The sequence below is a fragment of the Sorex fumeus genome, unplaced genomic scaffold, assembly GCF_029834395.1.
Source record: "Sorex fumeus unplaced genomic scaffold, SorFum_2.1 ptg000044l, whole genome shotgun sequence".
NCBI lineage: Eukaryota > Metazoa > Chordata > Mammalia > Eulipotyphla > Soricidae > Sorex > Sorex fumeus.
Window position 1 is genome coordinate 70,615,231 of NW_026606101.1, and position 18,177 is coordinate 70,633,407.

General features: G+C 54.3%; 1 protein-coding gene across 8 annotated transcripts in view; it reads right to left on the reverse strand.

The window, feature by feature from the left end:
* Positions 1-253: 253 nt before the first annotated feature.
* Positions 254-18,177, reverse strand: part of TFDP2 (transcription factor Dp-2) — a 142,882-nt gene continuing 124,958 nt past the window's right edge. For 6 of the 8 annotated variants that reach the window (XM_056121123.1, XM_056121122.1, XM_056121117.1 and 3 more), the window contains 7 exons: positions 12,727-12,889; positions 9,618-9,764; positions 7,051-7,119; positions 4,279-4,430; positions 1,403-1,569; positions 560-662; positions 254-461 (listed from right to left, as the gene is read on the reverse strand). In XM_056121123.1, coding sequence (XP_055977098.1) covers positions 278-461; positions 560-662; positions 1,403-1,569; positions 4,279-4,430; positions 7,051-7,119; positions 9,618-9,764; positions 12,727-12,889 — 985 coding nt within the window. In that variant the 3' untranslated portion in view covers positions 254-277. The remainder of the gene's footprint in view (positions 462-559; positions 663-1,402; positions 1,570-4,278; positions 4,431-7,050; positions 7,120-9,617; positions 9,765-12,726; positions 12,890-18,177) is intronic. The other 2 variants (XM_056121118.1, XM_056121115.1) reach the window with 1 other exon arrangement.

Genomic DNA, 18,177 nt, shown 5'->3' on the forward strand with positions numbered 1-18,177 from the left:
GCTAAAGTGGCCCCCACCTCGCCACTTAGGCACCAGCTTGGCGCGGGCGGCCAGTTCAGGGACACGAGGCCTCTGGGTCCCCGGAGGAGAGATGCTGGGGTGGGCAACTGGATGGCCGCCAGCACCCCTGCCCGCCCGGTGCCCACCGCAGCGGTGCCCCCATCTCCAGCCAACACACGCGCAGCGCCGAGGCCAGGGCAGAAGCGATCAGAGACAAGGGCTCGCAGTAAGAACACACGGGAGCATCAAACAGTGACACGCGACTTTTCTCCGGCCTTTATTCTGGGGAGGACGAGTCCTCGTCGTCGTCCTCGTCGTCGTCCTCGTTGAAGGAACAGGGGGTCTCCCCGCGGGACTCGGAGCAGTGAGAGGCGGCGCTGCTCGACTGGTGGCTGTTGGGGGCCAGCAGCTGCCCAGTCGCTAAGGCCACTTCAGCGTCCAAGCTGAGCCCTGGGTTGACGCTGGCAGACAATGCAGAGGCACGGGCGGGCAGGTCAGTGCCCGGGGACCGGGGGCGTGGCCTGGAGGTCCCACCCCCGAGCCCCCGCCCCCAACCTACCTGGACTGGGACAGGGCGGCACCGGTGGTCAGGTCGAGGTTGGAGATGGGTTGGGTGGAGTTGAGCAGTCCCTGATTTAACCACGCGGGGCCAGTGGAGATATCTGCGGGAGGAGCAGAAACCTGAGGCAGGCAGGGCTAGGGGACTGGGACAAGCAGCGGCCAGGTGCCTCTGGCTTGGAAAATTTTCAGCTTTTTTTAAGAAGCCAATTTTATTTATTTTTCTTTTCTGGGGTCACACCCAGCAATGCTCAGGGGTTACTCCTGGCTCTGCACTCAGGAATTCCTCCTGGCGGTGCTTGGGAGACCATATGGGATGCCGGGGATCGAACCCGGGTCGGCCGCGTGCAAGGAAAAACGCAACGCCCTACCCGCTGTGCTATTGCTCCAGCCCCAGGACATTTTTAGTTTTGAAAGCGAAATTGTTTTGTTTTGGGGCCACACCGGGTGGTGCTCAGGGAGCACCCCTGGCGGGGCTCTGGGGACCCTATGTGGTGCGGGGGATCGAACCCAGGTCAGCCCGGTGCAAAGCCAAGCGCCCTACCCGTTGAACCCGTGGGCCCCTCCTCTTCCATCTGTGTAAGTTTCAATAAAAACTACTGTGCGTCACCAAAAACAAACAAAAAACACCCCAAGGTAGTGCTCTGTCGCTATACCCCAAGAAGGGCTGTGGCAAGAGGGCACTGGGTTGAGCGGAAGATTGACACACAGGCGCCCGAGGCTGCAAGGCCCCCCTGGCAACGCCGGGTGGGCTCCTCCAAACCCAGTTCTGTCCTCCTCCTGTGGGACTTACTGGCAGACGGGGCACTCATCTGGGACAAGCAGCCGGGGACGCCTCACGTACCTGTGACATAGCCTTCGAGAGCTTTCGGCACCAGCGACTTGGCGAGACGCAGGTCCTCCAGCGAGCAGCGGCCCGACTCCAGCCCGAAGGACATGCCCATGCGCTTCAGGACCTCGATGTCGTCATGGATTTCAAAGGTGTTGTCGAAATTAAAGAGATACTCAAACCTGCGGGCGGGGAAACGGGCGGCGTGAGGGCGCGGGGTGCGGGGCAGTGGCCAGGAGTCTCTGGACCCTGAGGGAACAATCTTTGACTGGCCATGAAAGCAGAGGCTGACGGGCTGAGGAGACGCCCAGGCACAAGGTGCTGCTGCGGTGCGGCCAACCCCAGTTCCACCGCTCAGCACCTCCGGGGGGCCATTCCTGAGCCCTAGGGTATGCTGCCCCCCCAACTCAATCCCCGCCCCCCTGCAATTAAGAACACGAACTTGTCCAACAGCAAACCACAGCAAGTCCAGGGAGAAAGCCAACTGGCTAATTCTGGTGCCCAGGCTTAATCGCGGTGGTCCCCTGAGCACTGCCAGGACTGACCCCTGAACGCCAAGCTGGAAGCCGCCCTTGGGCACTGAGCCAGCTGTGACCCCCCGCCCCTCCCCCAAACTGAAACAAACAGGACCAATCTGAATCGATCGGCTGGCTGAGCTAAGCTCCAGGCACTTGTCAAAGGCAGTTGGTGTGGTACAGAGCCTCCCTCGTGGCAGCGGGCAGCGAGAAGCAAGCCCCCTCGTTCCCCCGCACCCCCCCTGCGTGTTTCAGAATTACAAGACTGAAGGCAAAAGTGTATTCATTCCCCACGAGAGAAACCAGAACCTAACCCTGAACATTCTAGAATGCTCTAGAACTCTCTGCTTTGAGACGGTGCAAAAGTCCTTTAAGACATGAGTTTTGTCTTGGTGGGTGCCTGGGGTTGTGGGGTACATCTGGGTCCCACCTGTGGGTGCTCGGGAGCTATTCCCCGAGCGTGGTGCTCAGGGGACCAGGCAGAGCTGGGTCAGAACCCGGGTCTCCTACATGTAAAGCTCATGCCCTGGCTCCCGGAGCTGCTGTTCCCGCCCCAGACATGCATTCTGGTAAAGGCCTTTCAAGTCTTGACGAGAACACACACAGTGGCTGTTCCAGTGAGGCCACCGGGCTGGGCCGGGTCTCTGCTTTCATCTGAATCTTGTAAACTAATGTTTACATTGGTATTCAGTGGCGCGAAACTTCTTTATCGGGGAAGAAACAAGACATCGGGGTACCTGAATTGCCCCAAACTTTCTTTTCTAAGTTCAGATTGAAACTGCAGAGCCAGAGAAAAGACCAAAATCGTGCGCTCAACTCCGAATCTGCCTGGCCTTTATTTCTCATCATGTTTTCCAAAGTGTGAGATACCGCACTGCGATGGTGGGGTGCCCCTGAACCCGTGGGCACCTGTGGGTGCTTCTATCTGTCTGCTTAGAGAAGGGAGATGATACAGGGCTACAGGAGGGGGCAATCAGCCCAACAGCCCTGGGAGGAAACCTTTGGAATTGTAGCCAATGCTCTAAAAATCAAATTCTGGCTCCTGGTTCTTCCTTTGGTGGATGCCATATTATTGTCAGGGGACCATCTAGGGTGCTGGGAATCGAACCTGGGTCGGCCGTGTGCAAGGCAAATACCCCACCCGCTGTGATACCACTCCAGCCCCAGATACCATATTATTAACGGAAGGGGGTGGGGATGGGTGGGTTTGGGCCACTCCTGGCAGGGTTCAAGGGTCAGTATGGAGCGGCAGGGGTCTGAGGCGGGATCAGCCTTCTTCAAGGCAGGCACCTCGCCCACAGTCCTGTGGCTCTAGCCTCCACATCAGATTTTGTGCCCGCGAGTTTGCCTGGTTCGGATCGCCCACGTGAGATCATCCCCCGAGAGTCTTCCATTTCACCTGGCACCGAGCCCCGAGGGGCCGCCGAGTCGCTGCTGGATAACGGCCCGCTGTGCGTGTGCACAGTACACTGCGCTGTGTGGGGCCTGTTCTGCCCAGCTAACCGTGCCCGGGGCATGACGCAGCTTGGCACTTCTGCCCGTGCCGGCCTGCTGTGCGCCAGCCGTTCCAAAATTCCTGTTGCCTGGTGACCAAGTCGTAGCGACAGCAGCCGCCAAGAGCTCAGGGCGGGCTGAGTCCCAACACGCTGCGCTTGGTCTGCTCTGGCCCCGTCTCTCGAGGGACCCACGTGATGGGGAGGGTGACGGTAGGGAGCAGTTGGGACGGCGGCCCGAGAGCCGCCCCCATGAAGAAGGAGGGCAGAGAAGCTCCTGATGCCCCCGACTGAGAACTGGACTCAGCCCCAGGGCAATTGGCCCCAACACCAGGCCTGTGACGCTGGCTTGGCTGCCTGTTCCCTTGGCAAAGAGGGATTCGTCGAGTGAAAATGTGTGTGTGACACAGATCTGTGAGTTTCCTTCGTCCGCTTGTCGGTCAGTGTTTGTCTCTGTGTCTGGCCTGTTGTGAGTGACACCACAGGTGGGTGGTCCAAGGGGCGGCACACAGTCACCCCTCACTGCGTATGTCCCCCAAGCACTGCCAGGAGTGACCCCTGAGCACGACGCAGGAGTAAGCCCTGAGCACAACCAGGGCAAAGACGAAGGAAGGAAGCAGAGAACACAGGGAGGGCGTCAAGTCCCTTCACCCATAGCTAAGGAGACGAAGCCTGACCCACCCAAAGGGCAGAGAGATCCCCCTCCCGCCCCGCGTCTCGGTCCTTCCTGCTTGGGGCGCCCTCCTGGGCCAGGACAAACCCCAGGGGTTGGACCATGCACGGCACCCTGCCTGGAGTTAGCCCGTGTGTGGCATGCTCGCCCTGTGGGTCAGCCCTGTGCCAGGTCGGAAGGGCCCTAGCCCGGCACCCCGCAGCCGCTCACTTGTCACTGGAGATGCTGCAGTCGATGACTGTCTTCCGGCTCGTGTTGATGATGATGAAGGGGAGCTGGATGGTGGAGTTCAGTGCCGGTGGGCCCTGGTTCTGGTGTTCGTTCTGCCGGTTCCTCTGGACCAGGTTTTTGAAGGCGATTTGCTGTCCAAAGAAGAACGTTGTAGAGGGCAGGAGAACGCGTCAGGGACAGGGCAGCGGGGAAGGGTGCTGGCCTTGCACGCACAAGTTTGGTCCCCGACATCCCATATGGTCCCCCCGAACCTGTCAGGAGCGATCTCTGAGCACAGAGCCAGGCGTGGCCCCCGAGCACCGAACAGAGAGCAAGGGGCCAGGTGTTGGGGAGTGTGGGCGCAGACCCCCAAGAAGGGAAGCGGGTCCCAGAAGCAGATCCCGAGTGTCTATTTATTATGGTTTACTGCTAATCTGGGCTGGAGCGATAGCACAGCGAGTAGGATGTTTGCCTTGCACGCAGCCCACATGGCTGACCCAAGTTCGATTCCTCTGCTCCTCTCGGAGAGCCTGGCAAGCTATCTCGCCCGCAAGGCAAAGCCTGGCAAGCTCCCCGTGGCGTATTCGATATGCCAAGCACAGTAACAACAAGTCTCATGATGGAGACGTTACTGGGCCCTCTCGAGCAAATCGATGAACAACGGGAGGACAGAGCTACAGTGCAGTGCAACTGCTAATTTGGAGGGGGCACACCTGGCAGTGCTCCGACTTTACTCCTGGCTCTGTGCTCAGGGCATCCTGCCTAGAGGGACTCGCGGACCATATGTAGTGCCTGGGATCCAACCTGGGTCAGCCGTGTGCAAGACAAATGCCCTACCCTGTCCTATCTCTCTGGACCTGAGGTCCCTAGTTTTAAATGAAACAAACGAAACATCTGCAGACCAACACCGTGGCCAAATTCAAGACAAGGAGAGATTTTCCCCTCGCTTTTATGTGCCTGGCACAAGCTCACTCTCCTTTAATTTTTTTGGTGGGGGGAGAGGAGGGGGTACTCCGCAACGCTCAGGGCTTACTCTGGCTCTGCAATCAGGGATCACTCCTGGCAGAGATCACTCCCGCTTTGGGATGCTGGGGATCAAACTCAGGTCAGCGGGTGCCAGGCAAAGGCCCTCCCGCTCTACCGTATCTTGATTTGATTTGCTCTTGGGTCCACACCCAGCAGTGCTCAGGGCTTACTCCTCACTCTCTACTCAGGGATCACGCCTGGCTCTGTGCTCAGGGCTCATAACGAGTAGGGTTAGGGGACCAAATACGGTGCCGGGGATCAAACTCGGGTCGGCTGAGCACGAGGCAAGTGCCCTCCCCACTGTGCTATCTCTGGGCCTGAGAGCTCTTGTCACAAGCCGGACCAGCAGGAGCAGGCCAGCCTGACTGCTGAGAACTCGGGCTCCTTCTCCCATCGATGCAAAACTCAACCCACGCCCCCGGGCGCCAGGATGGTTCAGAGTTACCATGGCAACCCAGGGACCGGCCAACTACAGTCAGGGTCTTAGGAGCCAAGGTGGCCTGCCCACACCCAGGGGGTGAATTAAGAACACACTCCCCACTTCCCAACGCCCACCTCCTGGCTGGTGTCTGTCTTGGCAAGGAGCTGCTTCAACCCTTCCTGGGTTTTTTTCCTTCGTTCCTCAATATACACATTTCTTTGTGCTCCTCATAAAAACGACCTCTTCTTTTTCTCTATTTTAAATTTTTGTGGCAAAATTATTTATTTTGTTTTATTAAGACACCATGAATTACGAAGTTATTCATAGCAGAGTTTCTGGAATACTATTTTTACGGTACTAAGGGGGCTATTCCTGGCTCTGTACTCAGGAGTGACTCCTGGGGGTGGCTGGGGGGAAATGCCACAGAGTTAGGGATGGAACCAGGCTCCACCGCGTGTGAGACAAACTCCTTGGCCCTACACTGTATCTCCCTGGACCCCAAAATCGTTTCTGAGGGAAGCACAAAAATCAAAGACCAGGAGACCGGACAGATGTAAGTAGGCCTTGCATGCGGCTGACCCTGGTTTGAGCCCCAGGGCTGACTCAGGTGAGCCCAGAGTCAGGAGTAAGCCCTGGACACCACCAAATGTGGTCCAATCTCTGAACTCCAGCCCCGCTATCAAAGAAAGGAAGCCACACCCTGACTGTCACTGTCCTCCCATGGTTCATCCATAAGCTCGAGTGGGCACCAGTAACATCTTACAACAAATTGTGAGACTTGTTGTTACTATTATTTGGCATATCGAATACATCACGGGGACCTTGCCAGGCTTTGACATGCAGGAGAGATCTTCTCGGTAGCTTGCCAGGCTCTCTGAGAGGGGCGGAGGAATCGAACCTGGGTCGGCCACATGCAGGGCAGACACCCTACCCGCTGTGCTATCGCTCCAGTCCCACATCCTGACACCCCCCAAAAAAAGACTGAGAAGGAGCCAACTCAATAAATCCATTCTAAAGGGAAACCCGGCCACCGAGATGGAGGCTGACGTCACCCTGATGTCTAGATGGAGGCCCGTGGTTTCAGGGCCCAGAAGGGCCGGAAGTGTGTTTCCACCGAGCCCCCCCTGCCCCCAGATGGACTCCCGAGGGTCTGGGGTTCAGGAACACTTCAGCCGGGTAGGCCGGAATGTGCACGCATGAGCCACCGCACAGACGGCTGCAGGGGCCAGGACGGACCCGAGCAGGGGGGTGGGCAGCAGCCCGGGGTCCCCGAGGGCCTCTGCAGAACCTCTCCCAGGCCCAGAACCCCACCCCCCGGGCTTTACCTGCAGGAGAAGCTCTTGCAGCTGGGCCCGCTTCTGCTTTATCCGCTCTATCCGCCGCTGCTTCTCGATCTGCCGGGCACAGAACAGGGACGTGAGCCGGGCGCTGTCTGGAGGGCAGGCGGGACAGTGACGATGCCCCTCGCCCCCCCCCCCCCCCCGGGGAACAGCTGCTCCGCCAGCAGGGTCGCCACCAGGAGGAGCACTCGGGAAGGAGCTCTCTGGGGGGGAAGTGCCTCCAGCCCTGTCCACGGCCTACTCCGGCGCTGGGCTGGATGAGTGTGGGGTGGGGGAGGGGAGGGCCTGGCTCCTGGTTGCGCCTGGGGATGGAACCCAGGCCCCCCTGAGAGCAAAGCTGACCCCTGGAGCCCACGCCTGGCCCGAGTATGGCCCCATGAGCTGAGTGCCATTGGACAAGCGCAGGAAACACAGACTGGGGGTTCAGGGGCCGTCTGAGGAGTCCAGTCCAGTTCCAGAGAATGGTCCTGGGGCCCAGAAGCTGCTCCCCGCTCCCCGTCCAGAAATCCAGATGCAGTTTAACCCACTGGGATACTCAGCAGACAATTCCCCCACAGGGTGTGGGACCAACACCCGGCCTCAAACAATCTTCCTCGTTCTGATAACTCGACACAAGCCAGTTTTACTGGGCCTCAGTTTACCTCAGTTTATCAGAGGCCCAGTTCCTCATGGGCTGTTGGGACAAAAGTTACTAACAGGGACAGAGCGATAGTCCAGCAGGGAGGGCATTAGCCTTGCAGGTGGCTGACCCGAGTTCAATCCCTGGCATCCCATGTGGCCCCCTCAAGCACTGCCCCAGGAGTAACTCCAGAGCCAGGAGTAACCCCTGAGCATCGCTGGGTGTGACCCAAAAAGACCAAAAAAAAACAAAAAAAAAAAGGAACAGTCAATAGAAGACTTTCCATTTTTCTTCTCTTTTTGTGTGTGTGTGTGGGGAGCAGTATTTGGGGGGCACCTGGGGGTGTTCAGGGCTCACTCCTGGAGGTGCTGGGGGGACCCTATGCAGAGCCAGAGCAAGCCCTGGGCATATCCAGGTGCGTCCCCCACAAAACAAAACAAACAACCCCCCTCCCCCACACACTAAAACAGAAAGCCCAAACCGAAATGTTCCTTTGCTTGAAGGTCAATCTGCCCTCTGTTCTCAGAGAGACATAAATGATAAATCATCCTGCTGCTGCTGCCGGTTCTAGAGAAGAAGGTGACGTTTCAGTGCAAGCTTGATCCGCTGAGAAGCTTGAAGCCTCTCTCTCGGTCCCACACAGTACTGCTGCTTTCACATGAGCCTCCCCAAAATTATTAATCGCATAATAACAAAATGAAAGTTTATTGCTTGGAGACTGGGGAAGTAGATCAAAGGTTGGAGCAAATGCTTTTCAAAAAAAAAGTATTAAAAAAAAAAACAAAAAACCACCTGTTTTGTATGTGGGAAGCCCTAAGCATTGCTAGGGCAGCCGCCAAAACTGTCAGGTACGGCCAACAACAATTAATAAATAAATCCTTTCTGAATTGGGGGGTTGCGTGGGAGACGCTGGAGCGATAGCACAGCGGTAGGGCGTTTGCCTTGCATGCAGCCAACATGGCCGACCCGAGTTCGATTCCTCCGCCCCTCTCGGAGAGCCCGGCAAGCTACCGAGAGTATTCGATATGCCAGACACAGTAACAACAAAGTCTCCAATGGAGACGTTACTGGGCCCGCTCGAGGGAGACGTTTAATTTTCATATACAAAATAAATGAGTTCGGGGCTAGAGGGATAGTCCACTGGGCAGGACACTTTGACTTGCATGCAGCCAACCCAGTTTTGATTCCTGGCACCCCAAATGTCAGTGCCCTGCCCGCTTCCAGGGGTGAGTGATGCCTGAGACAGTGTAAGCCCCGAGCAGCCGCTATGGCTCCAAACCAGCCAACCAAACAAAAAAAGGAGCGAACCAGACCAGCCCTGTAGAGTTTCTTCCATTTCAATAACCCAGAGAGCCAGAGTGTGGCGTGGAAAACTGAAACTGGGGGCCGGAGAGGTAAGAGAGAGGAGGGCGCTTGCCTCGCACGCGGCCCTCCTGGGTTCCATCCCTGGCATCCTGCATGGAGTGAGCCCTGGACTCAGAGCCAGGAGTAAGCCCAGAGCATTCCGGGACAAGGCCCAAACCAAAAAAACAAAAAACTGCAATAGGGGCTGGGTGTGGCCCCAACATCAACAGCTAAATTAAAAAATAAGACGTGAAGGGGCTGGAGTGATAGCATAGCGGTTAGGATGTTTGCTCTGCATGCGGCCGACCTGGGTTCGATTCCCAGCATCCCATATGATCCCCCGAGCACTGCCAGGAGTCATTCCTGAGAGCAGGACCAGGAGTCAACCCTGAGCATCGCCAGGTGTGACCCAAAAAGAGAAAAATAAAAGGAAAAAAAAGATGTGAAGTAGGATATAGAAAACATGGAGTGCTTTGGTATTGTGTGACTGAGAGTAAGTGAAAAGGCCCCGATGCAGGAGGCGGCTGCGGACACGGGTGTGTGTGTGTGTGTGTGTGTGTGGCAGGGGGGGTGGGGGGCAGCCGCTCACCTCCAGGTTCTGGCACTCTTGTGCGGAGTTGGTCGGCAGCCCGATCCACTTGATTTCCTTCTTCTCCTTGGAGATGATGTTCATGGCCATGAGCACGTTTAGAGCATCATAGACTCTCCGCCTGATATTCTTCTGGTCATAAGCCTGCTAAAAAATATTTTCATTGAATGATACCAGCAAGACTGTACTACTATACAAGAAGGGAGACATTCACGACATTGGCAACTATCGCCCAATCTGCCTATTGTCTGTCATCTACAAACTGTTCACTTGAGTCATCCTGAATAGGATTAGCAGAACACTAGAAGAAGGACAACCATGTGAACAAGCCGGATTCCGAAAAGGATTCAGTACCATCGACCATATCCACACGATTACTAAGCTCATTGAGGTTTCTCGGGAGTTCAAGATGCCGCTCTGTCTAACGTTCATTGATTTAAAGAAGGCCTTTGATTCTGTTGAGACGGAAGCGGTCACACAAGCCCTAGCCAATCGGGGCGTACAAACTCAATACATCAGGATCCTTCGTGAGCTCTATTACGGATTCACTACCAGGATCTCACCATTCTACAAAGAAGTGATTGTTGATGTCAAGAGAGGGGTGCAGCAGGGTGATACCATTTCACCGAAACTCTTCAGTGTCACCCTCGAGAACGTCATGCGACGACTGGAATGGGAAGGAATGGGAGTGAAGATAGATGGTCGGCAACTACACCACCTCCGCTTTGCTGATGACATCGTTCTAATAACACCAAACATCAGCCAAGTGGCACAAATGCTGACCGACTTTGACCGTGAGTGTGAAAAGGTCGGACTACAGCTGAATCTCACAAAGACAATGTTTATGAGAAACAGCCTTGTTCCTGACGCCCCATTCGCTCTCAATGGAACGACCATCTCCGAATGCAACAGTTATATATACCTAGGTCGAGAAATCAACATGATGAATGACCTGGCACCTGAGTTGTGCAGGAGGAAGAGAGCGGCTTGGAATGCCTTCAAGAGCGTTGAAGAAATAACTAAGAGGACAAAGAACCTCCAGCTCTGAGCACATCTCTTCGATTCCACTGTTCTTCCTGCATTAACATATGCCTCAGAGACCTGGGCCCTACGAAAACAGGATGAGAATGCTATTCGGGTCTCTCAAAGAGGAATCGAAAGAGCTATGCTTGGAATATCACGATTCACTCAAATGAGAGATAGAATCCGGAGTTCTGATCTCCGTCAACGCTCAAGAATCAGGGATGCTGTCTCATTTGCCAAGGCATCAAAAATCAGATGGGCTGGACACGTAATGAGGTTTACAGACGACCGCTGGACTAGAGCCATTACGGACTGGATTCCACGGGACATCAAAAGATCGCGTGGACGCCCACCTACAAGATGGTCGGACTTCTTCGTCAAGACCCTGAATGATCAGTTAGAAGCTCTGCATGTTCCTAGAACGAACAGATGCCATTGGGCTACGCTAGCACACAACAGGGATGAATGGAGACGTTACTGGCACCCGCTCGAGTAAATCGATGAATAACGGGGGATCAAGTGATCAAGTGATACCTTTGAGGGGTTCTGTCACCAGCCCCTGTGACGGGGCAGACGGAGGCCGAGGTGGGGCCTGGAGGGGCTGGAGCACAGGCCCCCCCACCCCCCCCCCCGACTCCCCATATGTCCTTCTTATGTGACATTCAATCTGGACTATCTTGCTTTATGGCCAGAGCGACAGTACAGCGGAGGGTGCTTGTGTGGCACATAGCCTACGCAGGTTCGATTCCCAGCCACCCACATGGTCCCCCGAGTACCACCAGTCTTTTTTTTTTAATTTTATTTATTGAATCACTGTGGGAAAAGTTACAAAGCTTTCAAGTCTAAGTCTCGGTCATTCAATGATCAAACACCCTTCCCCTCACCAGTAATTCTTTTTCACCACCAAGAACCCCAATGTACCCCCCCTCCCACGCCTCCCGATGCCTGAGAGGCAGATGATTTCTACTGAACTCTCTACTTTGATTACATTCATTATTTCGACAAAAGACGCACCATTATCGTTTGGAATCCCCCCCCCCTTTTTAAAAATTTTTAATGAAACACTGTGATACAATTACAGACTTACGCACTTTCATGATTATGTTTACGTCATACAATGGTTGAGTACCCATTCCTCCACCAGTGCCCATTCTCCACCACCAATGTTCCCAGTATCCCTCTGGCCACCCCCTGCCTCTGTGGCAGGGCATTCCCTTTTGCTCTCTCTCTCCTTTTGGGCGTTATGGTTTGCAGTACAGGTAGTAAGCGGATATCATGTTCAGTCTATGGTCTGCTTACAGCACACATCTCCCCTCCCGAGCGAGCCCTCCAAGCACCCTTTGCTTGGCGGTCCCTTCTCTATCCCAGCCGCCTTTTCCCCCAGGAGGTGAGGTCGGCTTCCAAGCCATGGAGCAAAACTCCTGGTCCTTATCTCTACTGTCCCTGGGTGTTAGTCTCCCATTATGTTGCTTTATATTCAACAAATGAGTGCAGTCTCTGTTCTTCTCCTTCTGACTTATTTCACTTAGCATAATACTCTCCATGTGGATTGATTTATACGCAAATTTCACGACTTCATCTTTTCTAACGGCTGCATAGTATTCCACCTGCACCACCAGTCTTGAGCAGAGTCAGGAGTAAACCCATGAGCATGCCAGGTTTGGCCCCCACGAACAAACAAAACCCAAAGCAAGACAAACCCGAGCCTGCTCTTCAAGCCCACACTCTTCCTTGACAACGTACTTCAACTGCCTGTCTCCACAGTACTTTGGCTGTTTTCGCTCTGGAGCAGCCCATGTTCTCTCACCAGCAAGTTCCTCTCCCGTCTCACTCCCCTCACCTCTTTCTTAATAAGTTTCGATAATAACTTTCTTGCTTTTAAAAATAAAACACAAACAAAACCAAAACAAAACAAAACGCAAAAGCCCCGATCTTGCTTCTTACCCCCAAAATCCAAACAGATGCTACAAAATGCGCAATGAAAGAAGTCAGAGCCCCCAGCCCATCTGAGTCCCCCCCGCAGTGCCCAGCAACCCAGAAAGTTCTACAGCTTCTTCGTTCAGGGTCAAGTTCGCGATCCACTTACCGAATCGGCTGCCAAGTGGTTGTTTGAATTGGTGAATTCTGACACCAGCTCGTCGGCGACTTCATTGTACGAAGTTGTCCCTTTCCGCTGAACTTTCTCACACACTTTCATGGAAAAATGTCTCAAGCCTTTGCCATTTTTATCTCCTTTTTTGCTTCGTTTACTGAAAGAGGAAACACAATTATATTCCATCATCCGTAAGAAAAAAGACAAGCTGTCTTTAACATGAAGACCCTTAAAATACTGTGAGGGTCTGGAACATTTTAAAATTCTGTTTAAGGGGCTGGAACAGTCATACATAGCAGGTAAGGAATTGGCTTGCACATGGGGGATTTCATCCCCAAAACTCTACAACTCCAGCCCTGAGCAGAGAGCCAGGAGTGATCCCTGGACACAGAGCCAGGAGTGATCCCTGAGCACAGTAAGGAGAGATCCCTGAGTCAGAGTCAGGAGTCATTCCTGAGCACAGAGTCAGGACTGCTCTCTGAGTGCAGAGCTGGCAGTGGGCTGAGTAAGCTCTGAGCAAATCCAAAACCTAACTTCAATACAAATAAAATTTTATTTCAAGTGGAATTTTTTAAATTCAATTAGATATGAAAGTGGGGAGGGAACCTGGTTTGTGTGAGTGTGTATTTGTGTGTGTGTGTGTGTGTCTGTCCATTTGTCTGTCTCCCAAGCAATATCCAAAGGGCCTGGTGCCTGTCTGGGGAACACTGGGCCAAGGACTGGACGGCTCAGTGCCCGGGTGTGTGCTGGAATGCGGCCTGGCCCCGCGGTGTCGGGGGCCATCAGGGTCACACTTGGGGGCATGCGAGAGGCCTGGGTTCCGGGGCGGGGGTGGGGGTGGCACTGGGCTTGAGAATGCTGGGCCTGTGCTCCAGCCCACGGGCCACCACCCCCCTCTGGCAAGGGCTTTGAACTTGACTTAACAAACTTAATGAACTTTGACTTAATCAGGTCACGACTGTAAGAGCTCTCTATGCTGGGCAGCCTTGGAGAGAGACGTTTCTTCCTAACTTTCCCCGCCGGGGATTCATGGGGGGGGGGGCTGCGAAGAGTAGACGAAGCCTATGCTGGGGTCTCCCTCCTGGCCAATGCGATTTTCCTGTGCCTGTATCAAGCAAGGGCCTGTCTCTCCGAGACGCAAAGTGATGCTGTCTTTGTGCCCTGTTTCCACCATGGGCAGTGGAGGCCACTGGCAGGAGGGACACATCTCAGGGCCTGGGAAATGGCTCAAGGGGTCTTTATGGGGGAGCCCTGGGCTCCAGCCCTAGTTGCACACGGTCCCGAGCACCACGGTGATGTGGTCTGATCCAACCCAAACCAAAATAATGAATCCGTGCCTTCAGTTACTTGGATTAAATGAATGCGGTAATCAGTAACTATTCACGCACGAAAGCCAGCGCTGCCACCTGTGTTCAAGGGCACTGAAGTGAGCCACTGGTGGTCTGCGCCGAATTAACATATTTGTAAAGAAAATTCGAGGGGTCGGAGAGATGAGACACCGAGTGCGCGTGTCCGAGTGTCTCAGGCCAGAGAGACAGTACAGGGAGGAGTCTGTTTGCCTTGCACATGGCCAAGCTGGGTTCGATGCCCGGCACCCATATGGTTCCCTGAGCACCACTGGGAGTAATTCCTGAGCGCAGAGTCAGGAGAATAACCCCTGAGCACTGCCAAGTGTGACCCCAAAACAAAAAACCCCAAACCAGAAGAAAATTCAAATCGTCCCATGCTGGGCACTTGCCAAGTGTCTAAGTGATAATCGGCTGAATCTTTAGGTGCGTGGTTCTATTCCAGTATCTGAGCTCAACTATTTGCCAAAAACTAATGGGACCCGAGAGCGTAACACAGCAAGTGAGACAAATCCTTCCCCTCAGCAGGTCTCAGAGGACATGGGCGACAACCGGCAGCTCTCTATCCCAGCAAGTTTTAGTGCCCAGGACTACTCAATGCGACTTGGGCAGGAGCCAGAGGGAGCTTCCCAAGTCACGAGCTGAGGGGACAGCAGGAAAGTGCCCGGCGGGGCAGGAGTGCACACCTGCCTGCCCGTCCCCTGACAAGGCGGCACTCTCCCAAACGCGGACGCCATCAATTCAATGGCAAAAGTTAAAGAGCACAGCCGAGAACCAGGCTCAGGCCATCAATAGGTGATTTTCTTCCTGCATCAGGGATGAAACCTGGCAGTTGGAGGACTGAACAACGTCCCCGGCCCTTGTGAACAGACAGACAGACAGACAGACAGACAGACACACACACACACACACACACACACACACGGTGGCCAGTGGGTACATGAAAAACTGCTCATCACCGCCTGGAAACGCAAACCCAAACCACAGGAAGCTACACCCCACTCACCTACTGGGAAGACTATATGTAAACAAAACACCAAAGAGATCATGTGTCAGGGGCAAGGCAAGTAGAAGACCCTCTGTATGGGGTTGTTGGGGCAGTCAGTTAACCAAAGATAGGGGGGTGCCTCAAAAAACAAAACAAAACAAAAACGAAGCATAGAACCGCCATACAAGCCAGCAATCCTACCCCTAGCCTGAATCATGAAAACCAGCATCTCAAAGAGATCCTGGTCATGGCAGTTGGTCACCAACAGCCCAGAGAGGTACACGGCCTGAGCGTGCTCTGGGCTGATTTCCAGATGACTGCATAAAGGAAAGGTGGCAGGTCCGTGCTGTGGAGTATTAGTCAGCCCTGAAAAAGGAACAGCAGCCCTTGTCTGTTACCACGTGGATGAACTGGAGGCCCCGGCACAGAGGGAGAAAGACCTGTCACCCAATGACAGGCAAGACATGATGGCCACACTTGCAGGACGAATCTCGATCCTCAGTATACCCTGTATGGTAGGTTGAATGGACCAGACGTGATCACTGAGCACGGAGCCAGAAGTTAGCCCTGAGCACTGCAGGGCGTGCCCAACCCTCTGCCAAAAACAAAACCAAAAAGTATCCAAAAGACTGCAAACTCAGAGGGTAGAATCAGAGGGTAGAATCCTGTTTCCAATGGTCTGAGCTGGGGAGCAGGAGACAGCTGTGTGGTAGGTCTAGTTACCTACAAAGAACAAATCCTAGAGATCTGATGTACCACTTTTCCCTTGCACGTTCTTTCTCTCCTAGCTCCAGGGGCTGGAGCACTTTGCCTCTTGGAACCACAGCTGGGGATGCGCAGGGCTGACTCCTGGCTCTGCTCTTAGGAATTACTCCTGGTGGTGCTCAGGGGACCGTGGGATGCCGGGGATCAAACTTGCATTGGCGGTGAGCAAGGCAAGCGCTGTACCTGCTGTACAATCACTCTGGAACACATGGGCTGCATGCAAGAGCCCCGGGTTCGATCCCCGACACCACGCTGTCCCCCAAAGCAGAGCTGGGAGTGAGCTCAGAGCACTGCTCCGGGAGCAGTCTTTCCTGGATGTGGCTCAGTCTCCCTCTTCCTCCTCAAGTACTGAAGCTCCCCCCAAACCCCTATGGGCAGGAAGTGGCCTAGAAAGCGGCAATGGGGAGAGGTTTGGGGTACGAAGCAGAAGACAGTAGGCTTAATTCCCTGTTTTTATTTCCTTCCTCTGACTTACTAGAAATCAAAAATTCCCCGTGCTTTTTTTTTTTCTTTTTGGGTCATACCCGGCAATGCACAGGGGTTACTCCTGGCTCTGCGCTCAGGAATTACCCCTGGCGGTGCTCAGGGGACCATATGGGATGCTGGGAATCGAACCCGGGTCGGCCGCGTGCAAGGCAAATGCCCTACCTGCTGTGCTATTGCTCCAGCCCCAACTCCCCGTGCTTTGCAACACCTTTGGCCTGGGCAGGATCACACAGCGCGAAAAGGACTCCGGATGCTCCCTGGACCGGTGCGTGAATGAGCCTGCCTCGGCGGGCCCAGGCGCTCACAGGGAACTGGCCCAGCTCTGTAGCTTCTCCGGGTGGATGCTTCCAAGGTACCAGGGCTCCCTCCTTCCGCCGAGCTCAGGGAGCTGCTCTTCCCTTCCGGTTCAATTTCCCCTTTCAAAGAACCCCTTAACGAAATGCTCACCCACACCCTGACTTCCACCCTTCAAAGGAGTCCCTGGATTTTTAAGAGTCGCCACAAAATTGCTTCCTCACCGTCCCAGAGCGCCCTGCGACTCCTCGTGGCCCCGTGGATCTTCCCACGCTCCTAAGCCATCTCTGCTTTGGCTTCTTCCAAGTGCCACAAATCCTATCCACGTGTTATGAATTCAAGGCATGCGCGTTTGGGGTCAGAGTGATTGGACAGTGCGTAGGAATGCAGCCTACCTGGGTTCGATCCCCAGGATCTCATATGGTCCCCACCGGGGCACAGCTGGGAGTGATTCCCGAGTGCAGAGCCAAGAATAAGCCCTGAGCATTGCTGGATGTGACCCCAAAACAAAACAAACAAACAAAAATCCCCAAAGCAAATAAAGTCAAGTGCTTTACTTGACTGTGAGTCACAGCCTGTCACACCTCGCCGTGTGTCCTGGGGTCAGGCCTCCTGCTTCTGACCCACCTCGGTGCTGTTCAACCTTCTAAAGCTATGGGCCTGGGGCCTGAGCGATAGCACAGTGGGTGAGTCGCTAGCCTTGCATGCAGTCAATCTGGGTTCAGTCCCCGGCATCCCATGTGGTCCCCTGAGCACCGCCAGGAGTGATTCCTGAGTGCAGAGCCAGGAGTAACCCCTGAGCATCGCCGGCTGTGGTCCAAAAAGAAAAAAAAATACTAACAATAAGGACAGATGTATGAGATATCTACAAAATAAGTTATGCTGGGGGTTCATGATCACTAATGTTCAGAGATGATGCAAAGAAGGACCCTAATAAAAGCCAACAACTTTTAAAATTAGAAATGCACTAACATTACAGGGAGAAAAATAATTAAGAGGTACAGACCCTGATGAGCTACAGTGAAACTGACTCAAGGTCAGCATGAGAAGCGGAAACCCCTGGCATGTAGCACAGCGGCGAGGGCACTTGCCATGCGCGTCGCTGATCTGGGCTTGACCCCTGGTATCCCATATGGTGCCCTGAGCCCTGCAAAGAGTGATTCCTGAGCTCAGGGCCACCCCCGAAAGCACAGGAGTAAGCCCTGAGCATCGCTGGGTGAGCCAATACAAACACCAAGAACAACAACAACAACAAAAATCCTCAAAAACCAGAAGCACCAAAGAGAAAGAAGAAAGCCACACAGAACTCTGACACCACACACGGATCCCACAGCTGAAGGGTCCTATAAGCGGAGCGACTACCAGGACAGGAGAAGTTGCCTGCTTAAATAACAAGGTCCGTTAAAGACAAAGGACATGGGGGGGGAGGGGGTGGGGGTGCTGGGAAGCCAGTGTGGGAGCTGACCAGAGAAGGAACAGAAACCCCAGTTGTCACTCAGCTTTTCTACAGAGGCTGTCGGGCAAACCGACATGGTGGCCGACTCCTCTTCTGGGACCAAGAAAGTA